This window comes from Trichechus manatus, unplaced genomic scaffold, assembly GCF_000243295.1.
Source record: "Trichechus manatus latirostris isolate Lorelei unplaced genomic scaffold, TriManLat1.0 scaffold00002, whole genome shotgun sequence".
Lineage (NCBI taxonomy): Eukaryota > Metazoa > Chordata > Mammalia > Sirenia > Trichechidae > Trichechus > Trichechus manatus.
Genome location: NW_004443938.1, coordinates 37,244,394 through 37,256,694, shown reverse-complemented (window position 1 = coordinate 37,256,694; position 12,301 = coordinate 37,244,394). Strand labels below are relative to the sequence as shown.

The 12,301-nt window shown below is 39.9% G+C and overlaps 1 protein-coding gene across 2 annotated transcripts in view; it reads left to right on the top strand.

Annotated features, from left to right (window-relative positions):
* The window catches only part of PDE7B (phosphodiesterase 7B), a 375,050-nt gene that overhangs the window by 353,821 nt on the left and 8,928 nt on the right, over positions 1-12,301 (top strand). For both annotated transcript variants that reach the window (XM_004368891.2, XM_023729894.1), the window contains 3 exons: positions 5,205-5,296; positions 8,302-8,446; positions 10,609-10,705. In XM_004368891.2, coding sequence (XP_004368948.1) covers positions 5,205-5,296; positions 8,302-8,446; positions 10,609-10,705 — 334 coding nt within the window. The remainder of the gene's footprint in view (positions 1-5,204; positions 5,297-8,301; positions 8,447-10,608; positions 10,706-12,301) is intronic.

Here is a 12,301-nt window from a genome sequence, read left to right as displayed (position 1 = left end):
GACAATGAAAGATTTTCACACATAAAAATATATTACACTAAAATAAAATTCTCTGGGGAAGAGGAATGGAAATACAAGTTCTAGGGAGAAATTAATTTAAAATATCTTTTAAAAATGTCTTTAAAATTGATTTAAAGAAGAAATTATTCATGAGTTTATTTTCCAATGAGTGAAGATGGACATTAAGTGCCATTGGTATTTAGATTCCCTTAGATACATGTAATACATAAAAGAGTGATATAATGATTTCATATTAAAGAACCAGAATTCACAAATATACAGGACACTGTATCTTTTGTAACCACTTAAAGTTATGATTTTAAAATCTTAGATATCAATTTTTAAAATTGTGTGAGAAGCATAGTTTTTCAAAATTTTTTTCAGTAATAAATGAGCAAAAACATATGAAGACCACATGGGACACATACGATATGGGGGAACAAGGCTGCTGAACAAAGATTGTTATAAGGTGTTGTAGGCGCTAGAACGGAAGCTTGGGGCATGATGGTGCCTAGAAGAGAGAGCAGTCAGTTCTGTTTGGGGAACGAGACAAAGCTTTCCTACAGAAGACAATTTGTCTCGTAGATAAGTAAATAATGTGTGTTCATGCGTGTGTGTGTTTCTGACACTGTAAACATTATTAAGGTGATTTCCTTCACTCTTTTTGGGGTTATAAAATTCTTTATTATCATTTCTTATGCAAAAACCAAGTATTATTATAAATCTAGGCATTGAAAAGTCCTTTTCATCAACTTTTTCATGATGATTTGGAAGACGATAAACTAACTTTAAATTTACCTGGTGTAACAGAGCCTTGGTGGCGTGGTAGTTAAAGCACTTGGCTGCTAATTAAAAGGTCAGTGGTTCAAACCCACCAGCAGCTCCATGGGAGAAAGATTTGGCAGTCTGCTGCCGTAAAAGTTGTAGTCTTGGAAACCTTATGAGACAGTTCTACTTTTGTCCTATGGGTTCCTATGAGTCAGAATCGACTTGACAGTAGTGGGTTTGGTTTTTGGTTTTATTAGTGATTTAAACAAGGCAGAAGTTTATTTCTATGCTTCATAAAGGAAGTTTGGAGGTTGGCAGCCCAGAGTAGGCATCGTGGTTCCACAAAGTCATCAGGGGCATGGCATCCTTTCAATTCTACAACTGCCATCACTAGAGTGTGGCATTTGTCCTCATTTTCCAAGGCATCTGCTAGAAGTCTGCCATTCCATCCTTAATTCCTCAGACAGTGAGAAGAAAGAATGGGAAGAAGAAAAAGAGGCTTTTCCCAGATAAGTCAGTTCTTTTTAAACAACCTTCCTAAAAATCTTACATAGAACTTCTACTTACAATTAACTGGTTAACGTAACCAAACGATCTCACCTAGTTGCAAAGGATTAAAGCAATCGACTGCTAACCGAAAGACTGGCAGTTTGAAACCACCAGCCACTCCATGGGAGAAAGATGTGACAGTCTTCCTCCGTAGAGATTTACAGCCTTGAAAACCCTATGGGGTCACTAGGAGTCAGAATCAACTCGATGGCAGTGGGTAGTTGCAAAGAAGGCTGGGAAATGTCTTTATTCTGAATAGCCGTGGGACCGTCTAAAAACTGAGGTTCTGTAAATAAGGAGGAAAGGGAAATGAATTTGGGGGGATACACAAACAGGGGTTTCTGCCACACTTGATGCTTCGTCTTAAACCTAAAATCATCAAAATGATGTACTCCACTTGATCCTTCCATTTACGTAACATTCTCTCTCTTACCCCTGAATTTTTATAATACTTGTGCAACTATTTTCCTTTTGTTTTGTTGTTTCTGTGTTGATTACTTGATATCTCCACTGTGATGTTCACTTGTTTAATGGATGTCTCCAACTTAGCATGTCCACCACAGAACTCTTCTAAACTTGCTCCACCTGCAGCCTCCCCATCAGTTAATGGACACCCCATTCTTTCAGTTACTCAGTCCAGACATATTGGAGTCATCCTTGCAAATCCAGAAATCAACCACCTCTCACCACCCCCACTACCGCCTCCTCGGTCCAAGCCTCTATCATCTCGTGCCTGGATGACTGCTATAGTCTCCAAGCCGACTTGTACCTACCTCTACTCTTAACTCCATCAAATTCTATTTTCAACATAGCAACCAAAGTGATCTTTTTAAAATGTAAACCATGTAATTCTTTCCTCCCAATCCCCTGAAGTGGCTCCTTATTCCACTTAAAGTAAAAGCCACCATCCTTATAATGGCCAGAGGCCATGCAGAATCCGGTCTTTCATTGCCTCTCTAACTTAATTTCCTAATATTCTCTCCTGTCTCGCTGCACTTGACGTCCTGGCTGTGTGTTCTCACCTTGAGTCCTTTGCTTCAGCTACTGCCTCTGTTAGAAACACACTTTCCCCCAGATACCAGCACGGCTAACTGGCTAACTCCCTCCCACCTTCAAGTCTTTGTTCACATCTCACCTCTCCCCCTGACTACCCTACTAACATCTACCCTGGACGGTCTGCTCTGCTTTTCCTTCTTTCTGTGCACTTACCATCTTCTACCACGCTATATCATTTTCAGAATGAAAGTATTTGTTAGGTTTATTGCTTACTGTCTGTCTCTGCCCATCCCTACCACACTAGCTCCTTGTCTGTTTTGTTTACTTATGTATTCCAAGCATGTATTACAGTGTCAAATATAGTCAACGCTCAATGTATTTGTTGAATTAATTCAAGTAATTTGTTTAGTCACTTATTTAGCAAATTTATAGAAAGCACTTACTCTATGCAAGGCATGGAGTGGAGTACAATTGTATGATCTATCATCTTTTATTCTATGCCAGCTTCCAAGCCCACTCAATTCTCTTCCATTTTCCTGGGCTCATTTCCAAATATGGTTTCACCAGCAAATTTCCCAAGTATCCTTTTATTCTGTCTTCAGGAAGATTATTAATGAAGATGTTAAGTCAGTCTGGCATAAATAACAATGCTCAAGGCGATCCTCCAGACACTTTTGTTCCACTCAACAGCAATGTTGTGTCGTTTATCATTAAGTCTTGTTACACTTTTCTGGCCCTTTTAAGAACTCGCATGAGGGAACTCAGGTCCACATTTATTTAAATTAGTCTTGCAAGTGAAGTCTCATGAGTGATTGAATGAAATGTCATCACAGGATAGAGCATCTGTTACATCACACTAATCTATCATTCTCTGCTTTTATAAATCTTTACAATCAAAACAAATTAGTCTAGCATATTACTTCTTATAAACATTCTCTTTTGTTGTGTGTGGCTCATGCCCAAAAGGAGATAATAGGCCAGTTGACAAAAATAATGAAATCTCATCGCCAGTTCAAACATGGTCAAGTAGTGAATAAAGAATAATGACTCCCTGGCAATGGGAGAAATGTATAGCAATGTACCAGCCTATACAAAGGATGGGTCTAAATTCAGTCCTATGAAACTCATTATACAAAGTCCTGGAGAAGAAATCATTGTCTGGTTTTGGAACCAAGAATAGCTGCAGTTTTCTTGAACTTGTGTTTTCCTCGTGGACCCTGGGTTGTGTCACTCACGGGAGTTCTCTTTTCTCATTTGCTGAAAAAGTCTTATGTGGGTGGCTCAGATGTAGTAGGGACATAATGATGAGATGATTCTTCAAGTCACTCCTGGCTCCATTGAGTCTCCACATTATTTTCCTTGCTTCTTTCCCCTTGCTTTTAATGAATACTATCTTATGTTTTTGTAAGCTTGTAACCCTTCCTGGGGGTTAAAGGAGTTAAGCACTCAACTGCTAACCAAAAGGTTGGTGGTTCGAAGCCATGCGGGGGCACCTCGGAAGAAAATCCTGGCAATCTGCTTCCAAAAGGTCACAGCCATTGAAAACCCTATGAACAGTTCTACTCTGACACATATGGGGTTGCCATGAGTCGGAAATGACTCGAGAGCAACTGGTTTGGTTTGTTTGTGTTTTTATTTAATTCTATATATATGAAGTCAGTGGTAAGGCTGTAATATTTGTTAATTAAAACAAAACACAATGAATTGTAGAAAATATTCATTGGTTAAATGATTAGTTAAATGTTCAGATAACAAGCATGTTTAGAATAACAGTAAGGTCAAAGGAGAGACTGGGCATAGTAGAGGTTCCTGCAAGGGAACAAATATCAACACATCTGAACAAGGAAGCAATTATGGATTCAAACTCTTAGACCTAAAGGGCTAAATGTCAGTATACTGATCAAGAAGGTTAGTGATAGTTGCTTCCATAGCGATGGTTTCCAAACTTAAGTGTACATAGGAATCAATCACTGCAGACCTACTGAATCAAAACTGTATAGACTGGGACTCAGGAGTCTGAATGTGTCACTAGCTGCCCAGGTGATTCAGATGTAGGAGCTTTTTATCAGTGTTGAGAAACAATGGTCAGTACAGTGGATCAGACCAGAGATTGTGAGCTTCGTCTCTGTTCCATTGTTAGAATAATCTTGGATTATGTTATGAACGTTGTTGTTGCTGTGAGCTGCCATTGAGTCAGCCCAACTCATGGCAACCCCATGCACGATGGAATGGAACGCTGCCCTGTCCCGTACCATCCCCATAATCAAACCGTTGCAATCCATAGGGTTTTCATCGGCTGATTTTTGGAAGTAGATCACTAGGCCTTTCTTCCTAGTCTATCTTAGTCTGAAAACTCCACTGACACCTGTACAGCATCATAGCAACCACACAAGCCTCCACTGATAGATGGGTGATGGCTGTTCATGAGTTGACCAAGAATGGAAACAGGTTCTCCCAAATAGAAGGCAAGATTCTACCACAGAACCACTACAGCCCCCACCCACCCCTATTCTGAATATAGCCCCATGGTATTCATAACTACCTATTTTCACCTGCTTCAGTTTCTTTCTTCTACATTTAGTGTTGCCTGACGAAACTACTGAAAATAGGAGCAGAGGCAGGAGTGAATGACGTTGGAGGTAGACCCTCATTCAGCCCTGCGGTGGAGGGTCAGCAAGTGTCCTGCAGCTACACCACTGTCATTATAGCCTTGAGACTAGGCCTTGGGGTTATTTTATTTTGTGTTTCTTTTTTGGTCCAGCTCTGTGTCATCAGGTATGAACTGGCAATCGCTGGAGGGAAAATGCTGGCTTCCATGGAGCTATGTTCAGCATGAAAGATCAGTATCTGGTTTCTCTCTCATTTATAGCTTTTATTTTCTTTCTTTCTAGAATATCTCTGTGCTGGAGAATCACCACTGGCGATCTACAATTGGCATGCTTCGAGAATCAAGGCTTCTTGCTCACTTGCCAAAGGAAATGACGTAAGTGCTGTGGAGATGAAACGTACTGATGTCCACACACTGAAGATAAGCGGCTTTCTCTAGGGCATGTTTGAGACCCCCAGAGTTAATGGCAGGGAGCCAGCCAGCTATGCTTGCTTCCTGCACCACCGTCTATCTGACGGACATTCGGTGTCGGTTACACCAACCCAGAAACCAGAATCTCTCCGTGCACGTTGAAAGGCCCTTTACTAGGCTATGACCTAGAGTCAGGAAAAGGAATAATAAACAGTTCTCAGCTTTTACACTTCACCGTCAACACTCTGCTGTGCCAAAATCCTGTCCTTTATGTTAGTTAGCAAAAGTGTCCTCCCATGTGGATCCAAATAATAAATATTTGTCAAGAAGGAACACCAGAGTTCTCAAGCTAGATTAACGGCTAGTCCAATAAAGTGGGTTGTGTAATTGCCAGTTTTAGCAAAAATAGAAATCAAAATAGTTTCAAAAATATGTCTTTTGTTAAGTAATTGAATTGACTGCAACAATTTTTTCAACATTAATTCACGTATGTAAATTATGTAAATATTACCTATGTAATGTTTTAAATGGAAGAGGAAATACTAGTTTCCTGGTCTGCTGTTTTGTTAGCTCAAGAATTTAGGCCGAGTCCTATTAAGCCCAAGGCCATTGCCTCATTTTCCACGTGGCCCCAAGTTAGCCACTATACTGTTTCAAAGCCACCACGAATCCCAATCTGTTTAATTAAATTGTGCAGAACCCAAGGGAGCTGGGTGAGAGGAAGTAAATAAATCACTGCGTCCTTCTTACCGAGGGCACATTAAGGTCAAGGGCCAAGTGTGCCTCCCCCAGAACAAGCAGCATGTCTGGGGTTGTGGGTTTATTCCTGGCCCTCTGATACTATCTCATACTGTTTCCTAGCACCCAGAGGAATGTGGAATTTGCAGGAGGAACTTCAGTTCTGATAACTTTTTACCCCCTGGAACTAAATAAAACCAATTCTCATGCATGGAATAAAAACGTGTGCCTTTTACTAGAACAATAAACTACAAAGATTGAAAGGATTAAATGCAAAAAGAACTAAAAATAGAGCAAGACATCAAGTAGCAGAGGAGGAAAGAGGAGGTAGATGGGAGAGACAGCTAAAGAAAGAAAAGATGGGAGGGGAAGGAAGGAGAGGGAGGTTAGGAAAGAACAAAAGGAAAGGGGAAAAGAGATGAAAGGACCTGGTGTGACCTGACTTGTCCCTGGAACACCCACATCAATCTGACTGGTTGCTCAATTAGTATTCTCTTCCTAAAATAATCCCACTGACCCCTATGGACTCCAAATGAAATAACGGATTTTTATGTGCCTTTGTGCAACACACTGTTGTAAGTTACTTTTGCTAGAAGAGTAATTGTTATAAAATAATACATGTGAAAGGACTTTATAACGAAAACTATCATCATCAAAATCATGTTAGTCCTTCTAGCCTCATCTAGTAAGTTAGGTTTACTGTACAAACAGGAAAATTCAGAAAAGTATTAGTTTGAACCATATGAAGTTACTATTTCTGAAGTTCAGAAATAGTAGATTATTAGCAGTTTCATATGGTTCAAGCTAATACAAAGAACACCGGAATTATTGGTAATACTATCATCCAGGAATAGTTAATATTAGTCTGGCTGGTGTATTTCCCTTTAGCCTTTTTTTTTTAAATACAACCATATTTTAACAAAGTGTGGAACTTATTTTTTGTATTTTGTGTTCTGATATTTTCACTTGCTATAAAGGCCTTTTTCCATATGGTTAAAAATGTTACTAAAGTGAGTTTAATGTTTACATGACATTATTGCACCAAAATATGTTTAACAAGATGAAATGGAAAAGTGTTTGGAATTTGCATACTTTCCAAATTTTTGTCATTATAAATAATGCTCAACAAATATTCTGAAACATATTTTTTATCCCAGCTCTGATACTCTAGCTCTCAGAAAATATTTATGGATAGAAATGATTGGTCAGAAATATATGAATTTTTAAGGTTCTTGTTGTACATTATCACATTGCTTTTCCAAAGAGCTCTGTCTACCTGTATATCCATTGGTGGCTTATGAGAAAGTCTACCAAAGTAACATCACCAAAATTTAGTTTTGTTTTTATCATCTTTTTAAAAATACTTGCCAATTTGATATATATACCTCTGTGTGTGTGTGTGTGTGTGTGTGTGTGTGTGTGGAGAGAGATTGATCGATTTAATATACAACTTTTCATTACAAATAATGAAATTTTTTCATGTATTTACTGGCTATTGCTATTTCTTTTGTGAACAAATTTTTGTGTTTGGTCTTTTTCTATTTTCCTATTCAGTGTAATTTATTATTTATTTGTAAGAATTCTTTGTACATTAATTACAGCAACTCTGTTTATGTTGTAAATATTAAGTCTTTAGTTTGCCTTTTAATTTGATTTATAAAAAATTTCACTTAACTAAAACGTATTTGCTAATATAAATTTAATAACTTTAATTTAAAGAATTATTTAAAAAAAGAATAAAATGATTTTTAAAAATTCATACAATATTGAGAAATATGAAAAAGAAAGTGAAAATCATCTGTAATTCTACTATGTATCTTTCTGAACTCTTTTCTGTGATCATAGATATCATTCCTTACCGTGCTTTCTTATGTGTGTTTTAACATAACAGCACATTGTAGAATACAAAATAGTAAAGAAAGTGGATGAACTACAGAGGGAAAAATGATACTAGGGTAATACATGGGGTTGACATGAGTTGGAATCGACCCAAGGACAATGGTTTTTTGGTTTGGTTATATAGCCCTTGGCATGCCTGTGTCCAGGAACAGAACTGATGGTGGGTGAGAAGAATCACTCTTGGACTGTGTTGGGGTGGGACACTGTGTAATACACAGAATCAAAGGTGGCAACAGATTGCAAGCCAGCCACCCAATGATGAGAGAATTAATCACCCTCTCAAATGGATTTGCTTTTGTGTGTGTTTTTGTCTTTCATTCTTGTGGATGCAGACAGGATATTGAACAGCAGCTGGGCTCCTTGATCTTAGCAACAGACATCAACAGGCAGAATGAATTTTTGACCAGATTGAAAGCTCACCTCCACAATAAAGATTTAAGACTGGAGGATGCACACGACAGGCACTTTATGCTTCAGGTAAAAATAAATAAATAAATAAATAATTATTCGTGCCAGATAAAAACACTTAAGGAACATGATCGATAATTTTAGTACATTTAAGAAGTATCTCCCATGGTATAAGTTAGAGCAGCGGCCTACTTTCTTAAAAGCTTCGTGACACGTGAAATTTTTAAGTGGTTTTCAAGCAAGTAAAGCCTGGGTTTCATGTCAGCGGGCTGATAATATCACACGTTTCCTTGTTTGGGAACTGCTTCACCACAACGTAACCGCACGGGTGGTTGCGTGCAGTAAGTGTTTGTCACATTTTGTGGCTTGGTAGAGACTTGACCAATGTGCTACCTGGGCAATTTGAAAGACTGTTTCTGTAACACGAAAGTGTATTATATTAACTATAGTGACTCCCCAAATGGAAAAACCAATAGCCTTCCTTTACCCCAAACCTATTTAATCAAACCTTGCTTTACTACCTAAACCCTTATTTTCATCCGAGGTTCAAACACATCTACCTAGTGTTACCATTTTGGGGCACCAATAAATTAATGATTTTAAGTTTAATTTAATTTAATTGCATCAAGACCAGCCTTTTTTAGCAAGAAGCCATCTCTAACATGAGAACAAAAAAAGGAATGGACATTGGAAGTACAAGTCTGACTAGAGCCTTCTTTTTGGTCTTCCATTTTCTTTTGTCTTCCATTTTTTGCTTTTGGTACAAAAGACTGAATGGATGGACCCTGAGCTGATCTAGGTAGACCGGCTTTCACCAGGGAGATGGAGTTCCACATGGTAGACTGAATTGTACAGTCTTTTTTGTCCTGTCCCACACGCAGGCTGTCCTCTGTAGCTATCTGAAGTACTCCATCCTTCCCAGGAAGTACCCTACCCCCAGCTGTAGAACTATGTCTCCCTCCTTTATTCCCAGGCTAATCTTCTAGTCCCTGAGTGCTACAAATATCAGCTAGGTGTCTGATTTTAGTGACTGAAGCCAAGGCCTTATGCAGTTAAAAGAATCAGCCTAAACGCTTGTATTTCAAAAGAAAGGCTGCTAACTCAAGTGAATCCCTAACAGACGGAACCTAGAGGGGACTTCTGCCCTTACCTACTCCAACACAAACTGGTCCCTCCATTAACCAGAAAATAAATAAACAACCAAATTTGCAACTTAATGTCATCAAGTCTCTCCCAGACCCCCTCACTGCCAGTGGTTCTGAGCTCCCAAGGAACTGGATCAGAACAAAGGGACATTGCTGGTGGGTGGGAGACGCCACCAGGAGCCCATTCAGGCCTCTCAGCAGTTGGTGGTTAAGGGGGAAATTCTGCTTCTCTGGGAATTCAAGGTAACCCTGCTCGGGGCAGCATCACTGACCACAGCTGACATTCCAGATCCAGACCAGTGTGAGACAAGCCAAGCAGGCCCTAATTTAGCTCTGCAAACGAAACACGCCTACATTTGATATGAGTTAGCTCCAAGGCTGGTAGTCTGCATTTACTTACACACAGACACGGGCACGAAAAGGCAAACATACATAGTTTAAGTGATGGATAGAGTAGGTCAGTGTGATGAGAGTGAGGTCCAATGATTGCACTTGAGCCTGGCTCAGATCCCTGTGGCCTCCCTGCCTTCGAGGGGAGGGGCAGCAGCAGGAGCCAGGCCAGAGTTCTCCTTGGCCTGCCCACCTCAAGCCTCCTCCAGGAAGCTCTGTGTCCTTGGACTGTGGCTCTTCTCTTATTCTCTCTGCTATAGGTAGGAGTTCTGAATAAAGGTTTTGTGTAGAGGTGAATAAGTGCTGTTTCCTGAAGACGCCTGTCAGGGAGGCCCTCTGCAAATATGGGCTGGTACCACTAGGCAGGCAGTCCCTGGGTGGTACAAAGGATTAACGCACTTGACTGCTAACCAAAACGTTGGAGGTTCCAGCCCACGCAGAGGTGTCTCCAAAGAAAGGCCTGGTGATCTACTTCTGAAAAATCAGCCACTGAAAATCCTATTGAGCACAGTTCTACTCTGACACAAATGGTGTTGCCGTGAGTCAGAGTTGACTGCACAGCAACTGATTTTTACTGGTACCATGAGGCAGAAGGTGCCCACAGACTGGCTAGTTTTACAGCCCCTTTGGCTTGGGGTGCGTTTGCTACTAAAGGATCAGCCTCTGACAATCTCTCCCTGCCCTGTCATTTCTCAGATTGCCTTGAAGTGTGCTGACATCTGCAATCCTTGTAGAATCTGGGAGATGAGCAAGCAATGGAGTGAAAGGGTGTGTGAAGAATTCTACAGGCAAGGTTCGTTAAGGACCCGACAGCTGAGTTTTCGTTGTCCCTCCTCCTTTCAGGCATTTTTCTAATACAACGGGAAACGGCTAATCTTTTGTGGCATTTGCTTTTTCATCCACTCTTATTATCCTAACCTTTCTGTGTAACTCTCTTGCAAACCATCCCAGCCCTTTTACGGAAAAAAATTTAAAATATATAACATCCACTTACTACAGAAACAAGTAGTAATGAGGTACAATAAAAAAGACCGAAAGGGAAATCTATATATATGTATATTTTTTTAAATGGCTTTCCTTTCTGGATATGAAAGACAATTTGATTTTTACTCTGACCTTCACTTAATGAGCTGAGCACAGCCTAAAGGCTAATATGTCATCTGGGGTCAATTTTTTCGGCTCTGACAGAAGGCCTTAAGAACTCCTTCTTTCCCTTCACTTTAAGTAAAGCTAATGATGAAACAGAGCACAGCTGACCAAAAATTGAGTTCATCCTTTCAAACAGTTTCAACAGTAAGGTAAAAGAATTTTGCTATGAAAAGACAAATGGCCCCATATTAGAGCATAACTTTTCGAAGATCAACCTCATTCAGAAATAAGGCAATGAAATAGCAAGCAGGATCCTGACATTAGGTGGGCTGTCGGCCTTTGGATACAGGTTTGTTCCTTCAGGCCTGGTTTCAGTGTTCAGGATGTTTGCTCAGGCACAGCAGTGCCCTGATGCTAGTAGCAGGATCAAGTTTGAGAGACTGAGAACAAATAAGGCTTCAAGTGTCCCATATACCAGCTCTGTGGGGAGGTCAAATAGCAACAGTGAGCCTCCATTGAAAGATGTGTCAGTGGCATCATGATGGCCCCAAAGACAGAAAACAAAGAAGAATTGATTGAGTTCATGTGGGTCTAGAAGGCTCTTCTAACCATCTCTTTCGTTCAGAGTAAAAGTGCTCATGTAGCTCCTACAACTCTGTAATTTCACTTGAATTGAGTGTGAGGTGCTAGGAATCAAAGGATCAGTTCTAGTTGCCCATGACATCCAATCTCCACTGAGGGCAAGACAAAAGGAAATATGATGAAATTGGAGCAAGGAGGTTTTAGATTCAATATGATAAGCACTTCCTTTACTGTGTGACATATAAAATAGTGAGCTAGCACAGAAAGAAGACCTAGGCTCTGCATACTTGGAAGTCTCTGCTCTGTTTTGACTCAGTCATGTGCTACTGTTTGTAGTGAGAGCCCTTAACTCCTTCATCTACTCATCTTACACTTTATTTGGATTATAAACAATTTGGGACAGGGATTATGTCATTTGGGCACATAGTAAGGCCCCGTTGAGTTGGTGAATTCAAAGTTGTCGACTAAGTGGAGGAAAATGGGATCAGCCAAGAAAGATGATCTATAAAGTCTCTTTGCAAAAGCTGACTGCTGTCCTAATAATATATGCATGTGCAACATTATAAGATGGAAAACCCTAGAACATTTGTAACCTGATCACTAAAGATCAGATTTCATGCACCTTGCCTTCTGGCATGTCTCCTGGCAGAGGAAGGAGAGTAGGGAAGACATATCAAGTCCCTTTTTATTTAGTAATAGTCTTATCCTCTAGCAGAAG